General features: G+C 45.9%; 2 protein-coding genes across 14 annotated transcripts; both read left to right on the top strand.

Moving 5' to 3' along the window:
• The first annotated feature begins 1,215 nt into the window (after positions 1-1,215).
• LOC120690645 (putative ribosomal large subunit pseudouridine synthase SVR1, chloroplastic) lies at positions 1,216-11,155 on the top strand. 3 transcript variants are annotated; one of them, XM_039973371.1, is made up of 10 exons: positions 1,218-1,839; positions 2,338-2,417; positions 7,579-7,679; positions 7,812-7,881; positions 8,069-8,162; positions 8,250-8,298; positions 8,588-8,735; positions 9,558-9,614; positions 10,040-10,095; positions 10,544-11,155. In XM_039973371.1, the coding sequence occupies exons 1-10, from the start codon at positions 1,311-1,313 to the stop codon at positions 10,602-10,604; spliced, it is 1,245 nt and encodes a 414-aa protein (XP_039829305.1). In that variant the 5' UTR covers positions 1,218-1,310; the 3' UTR covers positions 10,605-11,155. The 3 variants fall into 3 exon arrangements, with proteins under 3 accessions (XP_039829306.1, XP_039829308.1, XP_039829305.1); XM_039973372.1 differs by lacking the exon at positions 10,544-11,155 and having other exon boundaries at positions 1,216-1,839; positions 10,040-10,099; XM_039973374.1 differs by lacking the exons at positions 7,579-7,679; positions 7,812-7,881 and having other exon boundaries at positions 1,217-1,839.
• Positions 11,156-11,724: 569 nt separating this feature from the next.
• LOC120691157 (kinesin-like protein KIN-UA) lies at positions 11,725-21,372 on the top strand. 11 transcript variants are annotated; one of them, XM_039974149.1, is made up of 20 exons: positions 11,725-12,067; positions 12,459-12,559; positions 12,671-12,793; positions 13,277-13,462; positions 13,770-13,991; positions 14,096-14,246; positions 14,351-14,500; positions 15,171-15,259; positions 15,748-15,960; positions 16,222-16,344; positions 16,468-16,650; positions 17,206-17,319; positions 17,443-17,568; positions 17,640-17,769; positions 17,860-17,952; positions 19,296-19,421; positions 20,007-20,132; positions 20,401-20,544; positions 20,809-20,937; positions 21,057-21,372. In XM_039974149.1, exons 1-20 carry the CDS (start codon positions 11,905-11,907, stop codon positions 21,197-21,199), a joined length of 2,835 nt encoding a protein of 944 aa, XP_039830083.1. In that variant the 5' UTR covers positions 11,725-11,904; the 3' UTR covers positions 21,200-21,372. The 11 variants fall into 11 exon arrangements, with proteins under 11 accessions (XP_039830083.1, XP_039830088.1, XP_039830084.1 ...); XM_039974154.1 differs by having other exon boundaries at positions 16,210-16,344; positions 17,212-17,274; XM_039974150.1 differs by having other exon boundaries at positions 11,726-12,067; positions 16,471-16,650.

Genomic DNA, 21,372 nt, shown 5'->3' with positions numbered 1-21,372 from the left:
GGTGCCACTTAGATCCACGAACTCGCAAAATCGAAATCCGGCACTCTAAACTTGTTAAGTTGTGCCGCTTAGGTCCATAACCCTTCAAGGAGCATGAATATATATAAAAAAAAATCTTAAATTTTATCATCTTCTATATCTACATTCTCCAGCCGGCCCGCCTCGCCTGACGCCGTGCGCTGCTCGCTTCCGGCCGCGCGCCGCGCCCGCTTTACCTGACGCCGTCTGCACCCCTACTCCTCCATGCTGCCACCTGCTCCGCCTATGCGCGCGCCGCCGGCTCCGCCCACTCGCGGCCTCGCGCGCCGCTCCGCTGCCTGCTCCGACCCGCGCGGTCCTGCGCCTCGAACGCCGCCGGAGAGGCGCGAGGAGGAGGGGAGGCGGTTCCCTTGCGCACCGGCTGCCAGAGCCGTGGTTGCCCGGCTGCCGCTCCCGCGCAGGCCGCTCGTGCCCGCCGCCGCGCGCGCAGGTCAGCACGCCGGCCACCGCTCCTGCTGCATGCTCCCGCCACCCGCGCGGATCCGGCGTGGTTTGGCCGCGTGTGAGGCCGGCGGATGGCAGCGAGCGGCGGAGCAGAGACGGATCCGGCCGCCGCCGTCGTCGTGGGAGAGAGGAGGAGGAAGGAGCGAGGCCCTGCTGCCGCTCCGCGCAGGGGATCGAGCAGGGGAGGGAGGAGGGGTGCACGCCAGCCGCTCGCCGGAGGGGGCGCGCCGGCGGCTCGCCGGTGGTATGGCGGAAGGGGCGAGGAGGGCGCACGTGTGGCCGATGGGGGAAGGGGCGTGGTGGGAGAAAGGGAAAAAAAGAAGGGCCTTTTTGTATATATTCATGCTCCTTGAAGGGTTATGAACCTAAGTGGCACAATTTAACAAGTTCAGGGTGACATATTTCGATTTTGCGAGTTCTTAGACTTAAGTGGCACCTGAGGACAAGTTCGAGAGCCGTTGGTGTATTTAACTCTTCTAGAAGAACGTCAGCGACGTGAAGAATCATCTGTGCATCATTTGTGAAAAGAATTTATTTGTAAAATTTTAGAAAAACTTTTGCAATATACCTTTTAATGTGGATCCCGGTTAATAGTCACCATCTACATACGTATAAAATATCGATCCACGTTTTTGCAATATACCCCTTAAATTCGAAATAGTATGTGTAAAATGTAGATTCGTTTTTTTTTTTTTGCAAATACACTCCCCTTTGTGGCTTTGTCCTCCCCAGTCCCCACTCCCCCCAACCGCTTCGACTTCGAGGCGCAAGCGCGGCGATATCCGATAAACCCCACCACTCCACCGCAAGCACCCACACCCCCGTTCATGGCCCTCGCCACCGCGGCCACGGCCGCAGCCGTCTCTCTCCAATCTCTCCTCACCCGGCCTGCCTGCGTCCTCCGCTTCGGCCGCCGCCTCCCTCCCCACCTCCTCCGCGCCACCTCCTCTACCTCCAGCGCCCCGGACTTCAACATCACCTTCGCGGAGCCCGCCCCGGCAAAGAAGGCGAATGCCTCGTCCCCCGCTCCTTCCGCGCAGCCTCTGGTCCCGTGGATCGTCCGCGGGGAGGACGGGAAGCCACGTCTCAGCACCTCGCCGCCGCCGGAGGTGCTCCAGGCCATTGCGCTCGCGGAGGCGGAGGCCAAGAAGGCGGCTAAGAAGGAAAGTCTCAAGGGTCAGAAGGGTGCGGTTGCCGCCGCCGCCGCTGCTTCCAGTGCCGGCGTCAAGACCAAGGAAAGGAAGGCTGCCCCGGCCGCGCCGCCCAAGTTCTCAAAGGCGGCCAGGAGGTTCTACAATGAGAATATCAAGGAGCGCGAGCCGCAGCGGCTCGCCAAGGTCCTTGCCGCTGCAGGAGGTAGTCCTTGCCCTTCTGTAATTTTGGACTTCAAGAGCTTGGCTTGCATTGATACAAGTAGTGATAGCTTAAGGAGTTGTGCAGATAAGAAGTTAGGAGACGGATGCTATTGGTAGTGAATTGGTGTTGATACTAGTTAAGTAGTTATTCTAGTTTCTGGAGGTAACCATGCTTTATACTACAATTAGGATCTCCAGGGTTCCTAGCACCTAACATTTTAGGCCAAATAAACTATGCTAGAAAACTCAGGTTCTCCTTCTGAATCAGAAACTTTTTCCCAAAATTGGTTGCTTATGTTTACACACATGGTTTCTGTGCTCCTGATAGTTCAACACCAGCAGTTTGTGTCGATATTTCCATTTGTCATTTGTAATATTGTCTAAGTCTATTTTTCCTTTAATTGATGAGTAACTCTAGCATTATAACATTTCACTCTTCAACACTTTTGAAGTTTTTGTTTTGATTACCTTTTTCCTTATGCTTACACGACAAACCCAGTGGCCTCAAGAAGGACGAGTGAGGAGCTCATCTTCCAAGGGAAAGTGACTGTCAATGGCGCAGTCTGCACTTCTCCTCAGGTATGAAGAGGAGATACTAAGTTTGGTACTTTAGTTTCTTACATTCATAATATGTTTTAGCTGCATCCAAATTTGTTTGCTGTTGGTCTTACAAGAACATTTTTTCGGTCTGAGAAAACTTTGTAGGAGAGAATAATAATGGCTTGTATTCCTCCAAACCCTAGAAGGGCGGGATATATAGATCATATACATGGGCTCATATATACACCAACCCCCCCGCAGTCTGAACTACCGGCGCAGCGGTGTTCAAGACTGGACAACAAGAAAGCCAACACCCCCCGCGGTCTGAACTACCGGCGCAGCGGTGTTCAAGACTGGACAAGAAGAGAGTACAAAGGGCAAATACCCCCCCCACAGCCACAACTAGCCACCGGCTACGTTGAGGCTGGAGCGAAACTCCGAGAAGGTCGAGGAGGGCAGTCCCTTGGTGAAGATGTCAGCAAACTGGAAGGTAGTCGGGACATGGAGTACCCGAACATCGCCGATGGCGACTCTGTCGCGCACGAAGTGTAGGTCGATCTCCACATGCTTCGTCCGCTGATGCTGGACGGGGTTGGTGGAGAGATACACGGCGCTGACGTTGTCGCAGTAGCCGAGCGTGCTCTTGGCGAGCGGGCTGTGGAGCTCCGCCAAGAGCTGTCGTAGCCAAGACGCCTCCGCCACGCCGTTAGCGACAACCCGGTACTCCGCCTCAGCACTGGAGCGGGAGACAACCGGCTGCCGCTTGGACGACCAGGAGACCAGGTTGCCGCCCAGGAAGACGGCGTAGCCGGAAGTGGAGCGACGAGTGTCCGGGCAGCCAGCCCAGTCAGCGTCGGTGTAGACCACCAGCTCAGCAGAAGACGAGCGGTGAAGCACCAGGCCGAGGTCCACAGTGCCACGGACGTAGCGGAGGAGACGCTTCAGTGTAGAAAGATGTGACTCTCGGGGATCATGCATATGGAGACAGACCTGCTGAACAGCGTAGGTGAGGTCCGGCCTGGTGAAGGTGAGGTACTGCAAAGCGCCAGCCAGACTCCGGTAGGCAGTAGGATCTGCCACCTGATCACCCAGATCAGCAGACAGCTTCGCCTGAGTGTCGACAGGAGTGGAGCAGGGCTTGCAATCAGTCATCCCAGTCCGCTCCAGAATATCGAGTGCGCACTGCCGCTGGTGAAGGAGAAGACCAGACGAGCGAGGCTCAACAGTGACGCCCAAGAAGTGGTGGAGCTGACCCAGATCCTTCATAGCAAACTGCTGCAGAGAGGAGATGACACTTTGAAGCAACTGCTGACCGGAGGCTGTGAGCACAATGTCATCGACATAGAGCAGCAGATATGCAGTCTCATCCCCACGGCGGTAGATGAAGAGAGACGTGTTAGACTTGGCCTCGATGAACCCCAAAGTCAGCAAGAACGTGGCGAACCGAGAGTACCAAGTCCGAGGAGCCTGCTTCAGACCATAGAGGGACTTGTTGAGCCGGCAGACCATATCCGGACGATTCGAGTCCACAAATCCCGCCGGCTGAGAGCAGTATACTGTCTCTGACAGAGTGCCGTGAAGAAAGGCATTCTTCACGTCCAGCTGGTGCACAGGCCAGGAGCGCGAAAGCGCAAGCGAGAGGACCGTGCGCACAGTAGCAGGCTTCACCACTGGGCTGAAGGTCTCATCATAGTCCACACCAGGCCGCTGAGTGAAACCCTGGAGAACCCAGCGAGCCTTGTAGCGCTTCAGTGTGCCACCAGCCCTGCGTCCAGATCCACTTGCCGGTGACCACATTGCAACTAGACGGACGCGGCACGAGGTCCCACGTCTGGTTGGCAAGGAGAGCCGCGTACTCCTCTTCCATTGCGCGACGCCAGTGAGGATACGCCAAGGCGTCGCGGATAGAGGAGGGTACCGGAGAGACCCGCGGCTCGCCCTCGGTGGCGGAGAGAGTCGCGGCCTGAGACGCCATCCGCCGAGTCACCATGGATGGATATGCGATAGGGATCCCGATGGACGACGGGCGGGTGTACACCTCCGGCTCGACTCGAGAGCGAGTCGGGGCGGGGGGCGGCAGCTCCGGTGTAGATGGCAGCGGCGACGACTCCGGTGTAGGCGTCGGAGGAGCCTCCGGATCCATAGTCGGCACTGGCGCCGGCGCCGAACGACCGCGCCGGCTGAGCGTACCGCGCAGGTGCAGCGGGAGGCACCGGGGCCGCGCATGGCGCAGCAGGAGACACCGGGTCCGCACACGGCATGACCGGAGGTCCGGGGGCCGCGTGTGGCGCGACCGCGGGGCACGGGGCCGCGCGTGCGCAGCAGGGATCACGGCAGCGGTGCCGGGGTGTGCCGGGAAAACCTGCAGGGAAAGGAAAGACAGGTAAAGGTGGCTGAACCACCGGGTCAGTCGGAAACAGGGACTCCAGCTCGGGGTCAGGAGAAGGTGTGGAGGAGGTGGAGTAGCGGAAATCCGACTCGTCAAAGACGACGTGTCGGGAGATCAGGACGCGGCGAGAGATGAGGCCAAAGCATCGGTACCCCTTGTGGTCAGGGGAGTATCCAAAGAACACACAACGAGTCGAGCGGGGCGCCAGCTTGTGAGGAGCAGTTGTGGTGGTGTTAGGGTAATACGCACACCCGAAGACCCGAAGGTGGAGTTGCCGTTCTGAGGAGAGGTATACGGACAAGACATACGCAGCTGAACACCCCGAGAGAGGAAGAAAAAACGGGAGGTGGAGTGTCGAATCCCGCCCGTTGTCACACTGGACGGCTTTAATGGTGAGGCCGAACTGAGTGGACACCCAGGCAAGAAGTGGAGAGGGTGAGGAAGGTCTCAGACTTGGCGCGCAAAGGAAACGTCCAAGAGTAGTGCGAGAAGTCATCGACCAGCACCAGATAGTACTTATAACCAGAAAGGCTAAGTACAGATGAGGTCCACGGGTCACAGTGAACAAGATCAAATGCATGCGTCGCATGCGAAGAAGAAGAAGAAAAAGGGAGCCGAACATGACAGCCGAGCTGGCACGCATGGCAGAGGGGCTCAGCAGGAGCCCTAGTGACAGGAACATCGACACTACGACTGAGCTCAGTCAGAACGTCATGGCCAGGGTGACTAAGACGGCGGTGCCAGGTGGTGGAAGACGGCGTCGCGGCAAAAGCGGTAGACCAGGACGGCCATGGCGAAGAAGAAGGCGAGAGTGGTGCAGCGGAAGAAGGAAGGCGAATGGTGTAAAGGGGCTCCGTACTGTCACACCGGAGTAGCGAACGCCGGGAGGCCAAATCCTTTACAGTGAGGCCAGAAGAATCAAACTCGATGGAACAAGAATTGTCAGCTGTAAACTGACGAATGGAAAGAAGGTTATGAACCATCTGCGGAGCAACAAGGACATTGGGAAGACGAAAGGAGTCAGGAGCAGAACCCACGACGGTGACAGGAAGGCAAGACCCGTCACCAACCATGATGGAAGAAGGACAAGAGGGGTGTGGGGGTCGGACAGAAAAGAGGATACATGTGGGGTGGTGTGGAAGGAGGCACCCGAGTCGGCGATCCACTCGGTGCTGAGGCGGCGTCCGCCCCATGACGCTGAAGGACTGCGCCAGTGCGGCCTGGTCCCGCCCCCAGGCCAGGTCGGCTGCTGGGGTGAGCGGGCGGGGTCCAGGAGCGCGAACAGGGGAGCAGCAGCGGCGAGCATGGCCGCCGGCTGGGGCTGAGGACGAAGGCCCCCTTGACCTGAAACGGCCACATCGGGATGCGCCCTGGCCATGGGGCGCTGAAGGATGGCCAAGGCGTACCTCCAGCCAGGAGCAGGAGTGGGAGCCGGAGTCGGGTCCGGAGTGCCCGAGCACCACCACCACGTCCCCTTCGCCGCCGACGCCCTCGGCCTCCCCCACCCCCGGTCTGGCCGGTGAGAGGAGCACCAAGGAGGGGGGTCGGGCGGGTCGATCCGGGGTCCAGATCCAGAGGGCGGAGCCTGGTGGGAGGACGAAGCACCGTGCTCGATGAAGGGGACGACGGGCGGGACAAGGAAGTAGGGCTTCTCTACGGCGACCCGACGAGTGAGAGCGTCGGCCGCGGAGCGCTCGCGCTCCCAAGCGAGGGCAGCCGCGCGGGCCCGCTCCTGAGCCGCCGAAGTCTCGACTTGGCGGCGAGGAGGGCGCGGCGAGAGCGTCGTCGGCCGTAGCAGCGGCGGCGATCGGCTGCCCGCGGAAGGCGGCGGCGGCGAACGGCGCGTCCGCGGGGGGCATACCAAACAGCAGGCAGCGGGGCGGGCCTGGCGGGCGCGGGCGAGGGCATCGCGGGCGAAGAGGGCGCAAGAGGGAGGAGCGCAGAGGCGGGGAGCGAAGGAGGAGAGAGGCCGCGAGAGAGAGGGCGAGAGAAAGGAGAGAGGCGGGGCGGCGGAGGAGGAGCATGGAGGCAGGGAGGGGCCTGGGAGGGGCGAGGGAAGGGCGGCGGGGCGCACTGGAGCCCTGGTGGCGGCTGCAGCTCAGGGGGCGACGGCGGCAGCGACTCGGCGAGGGAGCGCGCGGAGGCGGTGGCCTGGAGCGCGGCGAGGGAGCACGCGCCTGGGGCGGCGGCTAGGCAGGGGCCTCCACCGGCCGGCGCAGCCACCTCCACCCCCCCCGGGGCTCCAGGCGCCCGCTTCAGCAGGAGCAGAGGAGTCCGGGTCCGGGCCGCGCCAGGGGCCCGCGGCGGCCGGGCCGTGCCAAGGGCCGGCAGCGGCGGCCTGTAGCAGAGCAGGCCCGGCGCCGGCGGCGGCTGGCGCCGCAGATCGGGGCGCGGCAGATCCGGCCGGTGACCAGGCGCCCAGCGCAGGGGAGGCAGTGGTCATGGCTCCAGCAGAGGAAGAGGAGGGAAGGGGAGGGGAGGAGGAGAGAGGAGGGGCCCCGGCGGCCGGCCATGGCTGCCGGCGACGGCGGCTGGGGTAGGGGAAGGAGGAGAGGGAGAGGATCTAGGCTAATGATACAATGTAGGAGGGAATAATAATGGCTTGTATTCCTCCAAACCCTAGAAGGGTGGGATATATAGATCCTATACATGGACCTCTATATATGGGTTCACATATACACCAACAAACTTGAACTTTTTTATATGACTTTTGGTTTTCGAATTTCGATCAATCCTTTTCTACTGCTTTACTCTATAAAAAAAATCTTCTCTTTGGTTAAATCAAAGGGTAAAATAATTCATTTTATACAGACCAAAGTTGACATCTTGAAGGATTCTATCTACGTTAATGGGAACCGCATTTCCAAGAAGCTGCCCCCAAAGCTGTATTTTGCTGTGAACAAGCCAAAAGGGTTGGTCTCTTATTTTCCATGCTTGTTTTGTGTTCTGCATCGATCACGATGCCATGGTTACCTTGCATTCCAGTGAAATATTTATCAGACAAAAGGAACCATCAGTTTATGTGTTGTTTCCATTTGCTACAGGTATATCTGCTCGTGTGGTGAAGAATCAAAGTCTGTTGTCTCCTTATTTATTGACTATTTGAAGGGTTGGGTATGTTCTATAGCAGGGCTTGACATAACATTCATATTGTAACGATAATATTGGATTTCACAAAATTGATGAATTGTGTAACCTTTTACAATAATTGATGAATTGCGGAACCTTTACCGAGTACATATTCTCTTGAATTTTCCCCGTATATTTTGCCAATCTCTAATATTCCTTTACATATTTACAGAACAAGATTCAACCAGGGCTGCCAAAACCACGCTTATTTACTGTGGGTCGTCTTGATGTTGCCACAACTGGTTTGATAATAGTCACAAATGATGGTAACTTGATCATATTAGTAATATACTTGGAAATGGGCAGTTATTAGTCATCCAAGACCTAAACTTGATATTTGTGCTCCCTTTCAGGAGAGTTTGCTCAGAAACTTGCGCATCCTTCTTCAAATGTAACAAAGGAGTAAGTTTAACTTCTTGGTCGGTTTATATGTTTATTTGAGCACTGTAGTGTAAAAGTAACATTAGTCGAACCACTATAAACTATTCACATTTTAGTAGAACAAATATTCAATAATGTCTTCTCGGTACCACCTTCATGTATCTGTTATAATACGAGAATTATGAAGGAAGACTGCAAGAATAACATCAAAATATAACTTCAAGTCTGCTCCACACAAGGTTTTCCAATCATAAATCAATCAGTAGGAAAATAAACATAAATTTGAATGACATTTTTTCCAATGTTGCAGATATGTAGTAACTATTGATGGTGCTGTGCACAAGAAACACCTCATAGCTATCAGTGAAGGCACAAAAATTGATGGGGTCATGTGCGTACCTGATTTAGTAGAGCCATTGGCTGAATCAGATACAAGAAAGACCCGTCTAAAGATAGTGGTATTTTTTATTTCTAGCTTGCTTTATTCTGTTCTATTCCTCATTGCTTACTTTGGGTGTTCTCTTGAGCAATGTGGTGGCTCTTTATCCACAAGTGTGTGAAAAAATTGGGTGATTTCCCACTTAAGCCAACAATATACCCTACTAACTTATCCTCTTACTCTTTATTTTCTGCTGTATGCCCACAAGAAAGTTGTTTCTGAATAGTATCCTGTGGGAATGGTTCTAACTCATTTAGTACTGGGTAGGCTTGCTAAAGTGCGTGGCAAACATATGAAGTTCATCACAATGTGTGGCCAGCAAGTAATTCCATCGATAATTTGTTCGGAACTGAAATAAAATTCCAATCTGTTCAAGTCGTCTGTTGTAATGTTTGAAACTGTCCTGACCTGAAGAATTAGATCATGTTGCTGGTATTAAAGAAACATTGTGTTTCAGTTTGTTCACAACTGGAAAAACATTAATACATATGATGAACTAATGTTGGAGCCTGGTCTTGCTTACTGATTCAAAGCTTGGTGGAATGGGTACATTGCCATCTCGATCTAATGTAAAAAGGGTGCAAGAAATGCTACATTATGTGGATTGCCATTTCACACATTTTGAGGAATCAAGTTTGTAGTTATTGCAATTCCCACTCTACCCTTGGTCCCTACTCTATTCCTTGTTAGATTCCCATTTTTGTTGGACATACTGGCATTTTAACATGCCAAGTTGTTAAATTGCTGCAAATTGGCTTTGGCTGAAGCAATGTTCTAAACATGCTCAGCATTGGCGCATTGCATATTCTACTTGTCAGTTGATATTGTTGGCTTCTTGCAGGTCCATGAAGGACGAAATCATGAAGTTCGTGAACTTGTACAGAATGCAGGGCTAAAGGTTGGTTTGTATGATCAATGTCTTTTTGTCAAGTTGTTCTTTGTAGTTTATTGTTCATTGATACCTTAATATTTCTTTTTGCGTGATATGTTATTTACTATATTTATTTGGATCTAGGTTTGAGATGGTAGCGTAATGTTGTTTTTGCCTTCTGTTTTTCAATGAATGTACTATTGGAATGTAAGCTAAACACGCCTGGCAACCACATTGCTTTCATTGCACATATCAGTAACATATGATGGCCTTATGGGTGCACACACTGCTATACACTAACCAAAACACAGAAGCCACTGCTTCGTCATTCTTCACATAGTTTAGCATGCACTGTATGCTTGGATACCATAAAATGCAAATCTGTTAGCCACATTTTGTTATATTGTTTTTTGCCCTTGGGAATCTGATACTTAAATCCTTCTTGCTGCTAGGTTTACGCATTGAAACGCGTTCGGATAGGCAGGTTCCGGCTTCCGGCAGATCTGGGGTAATGTACTTACTGTATCATTTTTTTCGACACGAGGATCCACCCCATTTCCATTAAAGAACGGAAATACCGAAAGTACAGAGCGTTAAGCTGTACTTACTGTATCATGTATGAAGATACTATTACTTTCTCATGGATTGATACTATTATATTCAATTTGGCTGCTTTATAAAATGTTTTTTTAGTTCCTAACTTTTTCTGTCGTTTTGGATTGTCTGATGGGGAATTTGAGTGTTCATAAAATCATGTGCCTGTAGAAACAGATATGGGAATACATGTAGAAATGGATATGTGAATACAAGTCATGTTCGTGATTTTTTTAATTTTTTATTTTTTATCAGAGGCAGCTAGGGCATCATTATTTAGTCTAGAAGTGAAGTTGGACAAACAGTAGACAGGATGCAAATCAAAAAGTGAGTATTAACCCTTTGTTCTATGTACTTTTCAGAATTGGGAAGTTTGTTGAGCTCAAACAGGCTGATATCAAGGCACTAGAAGGCAACAACTAGATATGACAGGCTGATATCAAGGCACTAGAAGGCACCAACTAGTGATGACATCTGTGTTCCTTCACTGATGATTTTTGAACTAATGTGGATAAGTACATCTCCGTCAAAGGATGGCAGCAATCCTTCTGATGGTCACAATTCAGGAGCTGCTACTCCACTCAGAAAACCTGTGAATCTCCTGGGTGTCCATTGGTGGTGGTGGTGGCTGATGAGCAAGTTCAGCAAGCATATTTTTGCCTGGAAGAACCTGTGAACTGCTTCGCTGAAAAACCATGGTCCTAAAAAACAGCAGAACCTCCAATTCCGACGGTGGAGCAGCCTTTGGTGAAGGATATAACATTGTCAAATAGCAGAACTCGTGAAAGCATGTACTCTGTATATCGGTGTAAATCTACATGCTCTCATGCGAGCACATGAACCATTTTTCCAACGGTTAAACAGTAATTGATGGCTTACGAGTATACTTGGCCAAATTGCGTTGTTATTTGCTGCACTGCTGTGCCTGTGCAATTGTCTAATAATGAATAAATAAAACACCTAGCGTTGGTAAAGTGGATGTATCGAACTGTTGCATAAATGATTGGCTCTGTTTGGTTGATAGTAGCGCACCTAGCGCTATAAGATAAATGATTGGCTCTGTTTGGTTGATAATAGCGCACCTAGCGCTATAAGAGAATGTTGCATGCATGAAATAATAAATGAAATATATTTGAAAAATCTTTTTACAGATGGGTGTAATTTTGCGCGACGAATCTAATGAGCCTAATTAATTTATAATTGGCTACAGTAATGCTATAGTAACCATTTTTTAATTATGCGGTCAAAGACCTCATTAGATTCGTCTCGCGAAGTAGCGCAGAGGTTGTAGAGTTAGTTCGTAAACTGTATTTATTTAATGCATTTAATTAATGGTCAAATTAACTACAGTTTTCTGTTCTACAACACCAAACACGGAAATTGGAACAGCTGTCTATTCTTCCGTAAAAAAATATGCAAAATTCAAAACTGAGAGGCAAGACAAGAAAGGAAGACAGGCCAGCCACCGCAGTCCCCATCGCCCGTTTGGGAACCGGGAAGGCTCCTTCCCCAACAAGCCAGCTGAGCCACCCCACCCCGTCGGGCACAGTCCGTCGTGCGCGCCTCAACTCAAAAACACAAAAGGAAACAACAACCCCAGCACCACGCCGGCACGCCCGACGCCGCCTCATCAACCCTCGTCCCCCCATTTCTCCCCGCCTCCCGCTTGCCCGCCGCCGGCGCCGAGAGACATCCACCCCCAATCGGGCCTACCGCGACGGCGATGGCGACGGGCGGCGGGTGGGCGCCGGCACGGTCCGTCGAAAGGCATGGCGCGCCCCGGGGCGGCGGCGGCACGAGGTCCAAGTCGGTCGCGCCGTGTCCACGCCGCCCCTCCCCGTCCCCCGCGAGGTCGCGGCCCGCCCCCGACAACGGTGGCAGCGCAGGTATCTATCTCCCCTTGAATGATTGGTGAATGCATTCCTATTCCCCCTTCCCGTCAGCAAATCGGAAGCACGTGTTGGAGTTTCGCTGTTCGTTTTCGGGTTCTCGTTGTACGGCATTTATTCGGGTTGAAATGAAACGGGGGGTGTTGCAACGGTAACGGAAATGCCGCTGGAGAGTGGAGAGATAAGCGTTGCTGCATTGGCAGCTCGCTGATACTCCCGAGGCTTGATAGCCCTTCCCCTTCTGGTGAGCTTGTTCACGTCAAGCTCGCTCACTTGCACTAAATTTACTCCCTGATTGGTTGATGCTTGCACAATACCACTCGCCTCTGCTATTTATTGTTGCACTATTGATTCCAAACTGATATAAAGGTGGCCTTCACAATCACAGATTCGTGCAGAGTGAGAGTTGCTATAAGGCTCCGGCCGAAGAATTCAGAGGATTTAGCTTATGGCTCTGACTTTGATAGTTGTGTTGAATTGCAGCCTGAGGTTAGCCTGTACATCCCATTTTACCTTTTGCTTTTTGTTATGAGCAACACATGAGATGTATAGAAGTATATTTTCTGCAGCTAATTGTGTTGATGATCTTGTTTTCTGAAGTCCAAGAGGCTGAAACTCAAGAAAAATAACTGGATCTGTGAATCCTACAAATTTGATGAGGTCTTCAGTGAAAACGCTTCACAGAAACGTGTGTACGAAGTCGTTGCAAAGCCAGTGGTTGAGGCAAGTCATGCATTACTGATTCCAGTAATTTATTACTTTATTTAGACGTTCAACATTGAACCGATCAAAAGAAATTTTGTTTTGCTAACATTACAATGTTTAAGCCACTACAGTGCAAAGCTTATGGTAGAATAGCAATAATACAACAACAACAACAACATAGCAATAATAGTTAATTATATTTTTCAGTAGAAAACCTGTGGACTATGCTTAGAATTTTCCTGGTAGGCAGTGCATTTCCTAGTTCAGAGAATTTTTCTCACCCACCCCAACTTGATTAGGACTAAGGCTTTGTTCTCCCTGTTCTTGAGTGTAGTAATACTTAACAAGTTAACATTGGTTGGTCATTTTTGCGTTTTCATGATTTCCTTTTGTTGCTCGACAGACTCTTCAACTAATGTTTCTTTTTTCAGGGTGCAAGTAGTTATTGAGTTACATTTTGTATGAAATAAATATAAAATAAATGCCAACATACCTTTGCAGAGTGTATTAGAAGGCTATAATGGGACAGTAATGGCCTATGGTCAAACAGGTACGGGCAAAACATACACAGTTGGTCGACTTGGAAAAGATGACCCTTCTGAACGTGGTATAATGGTCAGAGCATTGGAGCACATACTTTCTAGTATGTCTTTTGAGACAGATCGTGTTGCAATATCATATCTACAGGTTCTATTCCCAACTACTATAAATTCTGTTATGTAACTTTATTTTACCCTTTCTACTAGCACTGATCAATATTTTTGTAGAATTTCTTTAGCTTTCTCATTGCCATAATTGGTATTGTAAGAATGGCCGTATTTATATGTTGATGGTCATGTAATTTAGCTGCATTGTTTATACATGCTTTTTTAGCACAAAGATAATAATAATAATTATTATTGTTATTGGTTATGAGAATTGTATAGATATATAAATGGTGACTTATAATTTGAGTTTGGTTTATCATACTAATTTGTATCCATTTGCTGTATAGCTGTACTTAGAATCTGTTCAAGATTTACTGGATCCAGAGAAGACTAATATTCCAATTGTAGAGGATGCAAAAACCGGTGAAATTTCCTTGCCAGGTGCTTCAATAGTTGAAATTAAAGACCTTGAACATGTTTTTCATCTTCTGCAAATTGGTGAGGCAAATCGTCATGCTGCCAATACTAAGATGAATACAGAGTCATCTCGTAGCCATGCAATTCTAATTGTATGTTCCTACAGTACAACATCCAGTTCTGTGATGCACTTTCCTTTTTAAGGTTCCATAAGTAAATGATATGGATATGCAAACTTAATGCCTTTTGTTTCCAGATCCATTTGCAAAGGAGTTCAAGAATAAAAGAGGAAAATAGCTCTTTATCTAATGATACGCATGACATTTTCCCTGATGATTTGCCACTTGTTCTCAAAAGTAAACTCTTGATTGTCGACCTTGCTGGATCAGAACGAATTGATAAATCAGGTAAGGCTTCTCTCCATATTTTATCTTTCTAATAGCAAATCAAGTTGGTTACTGAATATTGCCGCAAACATGTTCATATCTCTATATTACCTCTTCTATCTCAGGAAGTGAAGGTCACATGATTGAAGAAGCCAAGTTCATCAATCTCTCATTAACTTCCTTAGGAAAGTGCATTAATGCACTAGCAGAAAACAGTCCACATATACCGACAAGAGATTCAAAGCTTACAAGGATACTCCGTGATTCATTTGGAGGTGCTTATGACTTTCTCTTGTTGTCCCTTGATTGCTAGCTTCTGTTTGCTTAAGTTCTCACACTGGTGCACACTTTAGAGAGTAATAAGCTACTGGGACCTTATGAAACTATATCTTACATGACTTCAGTTCTTAATAGAAGGCAGTGGCTTTCTTGTGCAACTCCTAGAATAACACTTTCTCAGTCTAATACTTGGACTGTTGCCATGTTGTTGCTTAGTTGCTGGTTATCATCTTCGACGTCCTGATGTTTGTGAGTGAAATTCCATTTAATTATTAAAGAACAGATAGGGATGGAAAGAACTATTTAGTAATGACTGGCAGGAAGCGCTATGTAATGCAGGCCGAGTTACAGTTTGGTTAGGTAAAGTATTGGGATAATTTAGTCATTCTAGGTGTAAAGTCTTTGTAGGCTATTTGGAAACTTTGGAGCATGCTCATTTAGTCATTTGGAAGACAATTAAGTATTTTGGCTTTTGAAGGCAAAGAAGCTAAGAGTTGGAAAGAAAAATGAGGGAAACAGTTGACCATATGCATTTTTCATGAATTTGGTCAGTTCATGTTGAATATCAATTAATAGTAGATTAATTCATTTTTGAATGATTTAATTGCTACCATTTTTGCTATATCATCTGGTGGGTATGTCCTTGCTCAAATCTTTAATTGGCAGGGACCGCTAGGACTTCTCTTGTTGTGACAATAGGTCCATCTTCTAGGCATTACTCAGAAACTTCAAGCACCATTATGTTTGGGCAGAGGGTAAGTTCAATTCGCCATTCCTTGCTCTTAATTAGTTAGTATTTATCTTCTGCATTACTATTGATTTCTGCAAAACCCAATAACATCGGATTCTTGAAGCTAGCAATTGAGATAAATCTTTCACTAGCTGTAGGTTTGTTAAGTGTTGCCTGTATCAGTTCAAGACATTTCACGGTGCACCTGCCTTTACTTAATGCACTTTCACAAATTACTGAGCTGGTAATTTCATCCAATTGCTTCAGTTATGGAAATTGCTATTGTGTGAAGCTAAGCAAACCCAACTTTGCAGTTTTGCACAAATGTGCAATGATAGACATTTCAGATTATGATATAAAGTAATTTGTTGCTTGTTCTTAGCACTGTAACACCGTCAAAGACACTCTGGGTATTCAGGTTTGAAACTGCATTTTTCTCAGATAAAGGGATGGCTTTCCTTGAGTTTCTGAAAATTTATTTCTTGGGGTTTTACTTTGTTTTGGGATTTGCAGGCGATGAAAGTAGTGAATACAATAAAGTTGAAGGAAGAGGTCGATTATGAAACTCTTTACAAGAAGGTGGAGCGTGAGGTTGACCAACTCACATCAGAGATGGAGAGACAACAAAAGCTCATGAAAAATGAGAAGATGCAATTGGATAAAAAGTTGAAAGAATCTGAGGGGTCCTTCCATGATCTAAGAATGACCTCCAACATACGAATCGAGGTATCTTTTATTGCGTATGAATTATGCTTTTCGTTTCCTTTCTAAACTATGGCCAATTGTTTGTTTATAAGAAACTATTTGCAGTTGTGTTCTGCCCCCATTGTATTTCCCATAAATAGAAAAATGTGTGTACATTCATTTTTGTTTTTTCACAAAAATGTTCACTGTTAGCGTTTATCAAGACCCTCTTCAGTATCACCATATTAAAAAAAAACAACCTTGCTTATATTGAGTGTTTTTTGAACCCAGAATCTGGAGAAGGAAAAGTGTCAATTGGAATCTGCAGTCAAAACTTTGATGCGGGACTTAGAGGAAGAGAGAGGCCAAAATAATCTGTTATCTGAACAGATTGCGGAACTTGAAAAATTGGTCAACGAAAACAAGGTACCTTGGGATTACCATCTTATATACTTATCTCTGAATTTCTCGTGTTCACTGTTCTGCTGCTGCATTGGAAAAAGACATTGCATGAAAAGTTTGTTATCCTAATGCAATATTTGTTGTTAGCAGCAGCAACAGCTCGAGAACCTCTCAAGAATGAAAATTTTTACTGATACCACCAAAGAGCATGAGAAGGAAATGGAGGAATTGCTGAGGCAACTTCAGGAAGAAAGGCGTTGTTCATCAAGCTTGAAAGACCGTATGAGCGTACTACAACAGGAACTATGTGATGCTCAGAGTTCTACCCAGGTAAACTTTCAGATGCAGCCATTATTAGAGTTAGATAGTACTACTACTAGTAAGTTGCCAAATTGCATTGTACATTTGAATTCTGGTTTCTTGATGCATAATGCTTGGTTACTATGTGTTTTCACCTTTTTTTTTCTTCCGTAACCGGCACACCTTAAATTTTAAGTTGTAAAACACAGTGTTGCATGACTAAGAGTTCCATAGCCTCAAGGCTGTACTAGATTTAATATCTGTGCTTGATAGACTATTTCTCCATCTCCAAATTCCAAACTAATAAATCCATTTGTGGGTTAGGTATTAGTTTCCGTAATGTTTGATTCTATTGACTACCAAGATTGAATCTACCTGAAAGTTTGTTTAACTTCCTGTACAATATATCACGTGCCTTCAAATAGACACGAGAAAGCAATTGTAGCTTCACATCTAACCTAATTCAATGCTAAATGTTGCTGCTAAATGTGTCTTACAAATGTCTTCAGTTGACTATGAATTGTGATAAATGTGTCTTACAGATGTCTTCAGTTGACTATGAAGTGTGATAAAAGTATATTCCAGTTGCAGGAAAGCATGGCCCATGAATTGGAGAAGAAATTAACCAAAGTGACTGAAGAATTTACAAGTCAGGTACAATCATTAAAAGAAAAAATCAGCGAACTCATTTCAGAGAAGGTATAGCAAACCAATTTTAGCGAATTGACATGTCTGTGATTCTTATAAAATTCATGATTTTTTTTCATTTATTTTGAACTCGAAGTAATGCTTGGTTACCTGCTTCTTTGGTAATTCTTGTAGGAAGTGATATATGAAGAGCTAAAATCTACTCAAGAGAAGGTGCAGCAGGAAATGTTGCACAGGCAAGGCCTTGAAGATCAAATCCTAAGGTTGAAATGGTCCACATCTGATATATGTGCTGAAGAGGTACAGTTCTGTTATTGTAGACTTCGCTATTCTGATGTTAATTTTCTTATTCTTAATTTTCTCTTTGACAGTCTAAAACATCATATGGTATGGTTAGATCTGGATCTGGATTAGGCAATGCAGCTTTTGTGTCCAAATCAGGAAAAATAAGAGAGGCTCTATCTGGTCAGAGGGGTACCATATCAAAGATATTTGAAGAAGGTAACTTTACTTCATGGAAGACAACTAGAGCAGCTATGTTTCTTTCTTGAGCCGCAATCCTGACCATGTTTTGGCCCAATTGACACCCAGTTGGTCTTCCAAACGTGCTTGCTCTGTTGAAGTCTGAGGATCTAGATGTGCAGATCCATGCTGTCAAGGTGGTTGCTAATCTTGCTGCTGAAGGTCCGAACTTTGCCCCTCGTAACTGTGAATATATTACATACTGCCTTGATCTCCATGAGTGTATTTGTATGAAAAACTTTTCTGATAGGGAATCTGCAAAAAGAAATATTGAGATTTTGACATTAGCATTTGATAAATGAAAGTTGTTACATACACTTGCTTACTTTGTTTGTTTAGTTTTTTTTTTCATGAACACTTGGTAAGGCTGTATAGAAAAAGGGTTCTATATACCTGCACACAACCACATCCACACATCAGCGGATTCCATCCGCCACAAACTTGAATGGTCGTACAACAAAATCCATTCAGTGAGTTAAGACAGCCCTGTTGCCTGACAGTTATATGATATTATTCATATTACTTCAATCTGGGCTGACGCAGGATCCAAACTGAACTGTTAGATCATTGTAGCTTCTAAAATAAAATTTTACAGCCTGCTGGTTGGGAGTACGAAACTATAAATTCAGACGCTACATACTCCCTCTGTCCCTTTTTAAGTGTCGCCGTCGGTGTGCGTGCCACAGGTTTGACTCGATTTGTAAAAAAAAACGTGCAACATTTGTATCTCTAAATAAATTTGTTAAAAAACTAGATTAAAAGATCTATCTAATGATATTAATTATGTATCATAAATGTTAATATTTTTTATATAAAATTAATCAAAGTTATTTCTCGGGAAGCGAAAGCGACAGTTATTTAGGGACGGAGGGAGTACATAACTACGATTTTTCAATACAATATTTCTCTGGGGGAAAAGTAACTCTATGTTCTGTTCTGTTCTCTAGAAGAGATAGGTTATTACTCTCTCTTTTCATGATGCTTTGCACAAGACAAGGTCACCAGTAACTTTTCAATGATTGTTTCCATGGTAATATCTATCATTATTAATTAGTACCAAATTATTGTATCACAAAAGTGATTCACATAACAAACCTAATAATGCTATTTTCATGTGATGGATTTAAATAGTTTTGGCCATATTAACAGCTGAACTAAAGTTTAACAACTTAAATTCCAAAATATCTTACTCCCTCCGTTCCAAAATGTAAGATGTATAAGTTCATAAATAATATCAAATTTTGATGAAGTTCATAAAAAAAATGCACCAACATTTACAGCATCAAATTAGTTTCATTAAATGCACCATGAAATGCATCTTGATAGTGCATTTATTTGTTATTGTAGATTTAATCTATTTTTAATGTCAACTTGGTCAAAGCTGGATAAGTTTGACTTAGGACAGACTAAAACATCTTACATTTTTCAACTGAGTATATGTCTAATGAAAGAAGTAGTTGGATTATGACCAGTATTTTGCTCACTTGTCTTTTTTGGTACTGCAGATATTAATCAGGAAAGAATTGTTGAGGAAGGAGGACTCGATGCTCTTCTATCCCTTCTAGAAACATCAGAAAACACCACTATTCATCGAGTCACAGCAGGTGCTGTTGCTAACTTGGCAATGAATGGTAATGTGTTCCAACAAAGCACTCTTCAGATTTCTCACATTTGGTCGAGATGTACCAATAATCATCTACTGGTTCCCTGCCAGAATTTTTAATTGTCTTCATCATCATGCATATTGGAAATGGCTGTCAGCATATGTATCTTAATCCTGTTTTAGAATTTTTTTCCACATTAATACCTATTGAAGTATAAGTGAATTGCCATCCTTCCCCCATCAGCTTAAGCTTTTGGATTCAATTGGTTGGCGCATGCAACTCAATAATACCAAATGACCCAACTATTGCATTGATAAAGAAATATTGCAGAAGGCCACTTTCATTTAGCTCCTTTCTATTATCTTCATTAAAATTTATCTAGGAAGTATTCTATATGCATTTGAGTTTGTTAAGCACTGCATCTCCACCAAAATCCACGTTTTCTTGAATTATTTTGACGTTTTAACTGTATCTACTAAAGTTAAATAATAAAGTTTGCAACCCTTGTGATTGGATCAACAGTACAGCTTGGAGCAAAAAAAAAAAAGAGTCAATAGTAAAACTTTTTACATCTCTAAGCTTTTCTGTTCATGTTGATACTTGGTATTGCAGGATCAAACCAGGGAGTGATTATGAACAAAGGTGGAGCTCGATTATTAGCAAATGTTGCTTCCAAAACTGAAGATCCTCAAACTTTGCGATTGGTGGCTGGTGCGATTGCCAATTTGTGTGGGAATGGTACAGCTAGTTTGTCTTTATTAATATCAAGCTTTTAACGAAAATTATGATTATATGAATTTACTATTGAGTTTAGAGTATCAGTTATGCATAAGCTTTAGTGTAATACTTCATTTACCTTGAACTGTACACCTTACGGTGAGATCAAACTTAATGCTGTGGTATCTTTTTTCTCAGAACCCACTGTTATTGTTTGATCATGTTGCTAGAAGTGTAACACTGATAATTTGAGAATAATATTTGACCTATCAAATGTGTACTTTTGCAGAAAAGTTGCACTTGATGTTGAAACGAGATGGTGGAATAAAAGCACTACTAGGAATGGTTCGCAGTGGACATGCTGAAGTCATAGCCCAGATAGCACGAGGAATAGCAAACTTTGCAAAATGTGAATCACGGGTGATAAGCCAAGGTCAGCTTAATTTTCCATTTGTTCCTCAAATGTTCCATAGTTGTTTTTTTTCTGGCGAGCTATTACAGCTGCAATTGGAAACCTTTAGTCTGGTCTACAGCACTGCGAAGTGTTGAACACGTATGGCTTGCCGCTGCTTTGGTAACTTCTCACTTGGGAATGCTGTTGTCATTGTTCTAGTACTTCCAAACATTGTGTTACTGAAGGTGAATATATTGAGTAACTAGTTCTTTAGATTCAGTAACAGCCTATGCTACTCAATAGGTCACAGGAAAGGAAGGTCCCTTCTCATCGAAGACGGTGTTCTTACTTGGATGGTGGCCAATTCAACTAGGTTTTCTCATTCCACAACGAGACACATTGAGCTTGCCTTTTGCCATCTAGCTCAGAACGGTACGTAAAAACAGAGGTTGCCCTTCACCGTTTTGCCCTCTCTATAAGCTCATGCATTTGATGCAGAATCGTGGATGTTATTAAAATTTGATGCCAAATCTACCCACTCGTCATTGCAGAAGACAACACATGTGATATCATTGCTTCTGGGGGAATCAAGGAGCTGCTTCGCATATCAAGAGAGTCCCCGAGAGACGATGCACGTAATTTAGCTAAGATGGCTTTAGATTCAAATCCAGCATTTCTAAGAGAGGTCCAATGAGTTTTCTCTTGGTATCATCATGATCAGGAAGTAAAACTATCCTTGTGGAGTTGTTCATGAGAGTATGAATTCCTATGGTATGATATTCTTGCCATTGCCATTCTCACAAGTCGCGTGCCCCTTCTCACCAGCACACATAACAAGGGGAAGAAAATTATCCTTGTGGATGGCCA

Source organism: Panicum virgatum, chromosome 9N (genome assembly GCF_016808335.1).
Source record: "Panicum virgatum strain AP13 chromosome 9N, P.virgatum_v5, whole genome shotgun sequence".
Classification (NCBI taxonomy): Eukaryota; Viridiplantae; Streptophyta; class Magnoliopsida; order Poales; family Poaceae; genus Panicum; species Panicum virgatum.
The sequence above is the reverse complement of the archived record's forward strand: the minus strand, read 5'-3'. Positions and strand labels throughout refer to the sequence as shown.

Excerpts from the sequence above, each read along its gene's own strand:
- LOC120690645 (XM_039973371.1), top strand. The coding sequence starts at position 1,311 with ATGGCCCTCGCCACCGCGGCCACGGCCGCAGCCGTCTCTCTCCAATCT. Across the intron at positions 1,840-2,337 it reads GGTCCTTGCCGCTGCAGGAG|TGGCCTCAAGAAGGACGAGT; the intron begins GTAGTCCTTGCC and ends CGACAAACCCAG. Across the intron at positions 10,096-10,543 it reads CGGCTTCCGGCAGATCTGGG|AATTGGGAAGTTTGTTGAGC; the intron begins GTAATGTACTTA and ends TGTACTTTTCAG.
- LOC120691157 (XM_039974144.1), top strand. The coding sequence starts at position 11,905 with ATGGCGACGGGCGGCGGGTGGGCGCCGGCACGGTCCGTCGAAAGGCAT. Across the intron at positions 14,247-14,350 it reads AGAACGAATTGATAAATCAG|GAAGTGAAGGTCACATGATT; the intron begins GTAAGGCTTCTC and ends CTTCTATCTCAG. Across the intron at positions 19,422-20,006 it reads TGCTAACTTGGCAATGAATG|GATCAAACCAGGGAGTGATT; the intron begins GTAATGTGTTCC and ends TTGGTATTGCAG.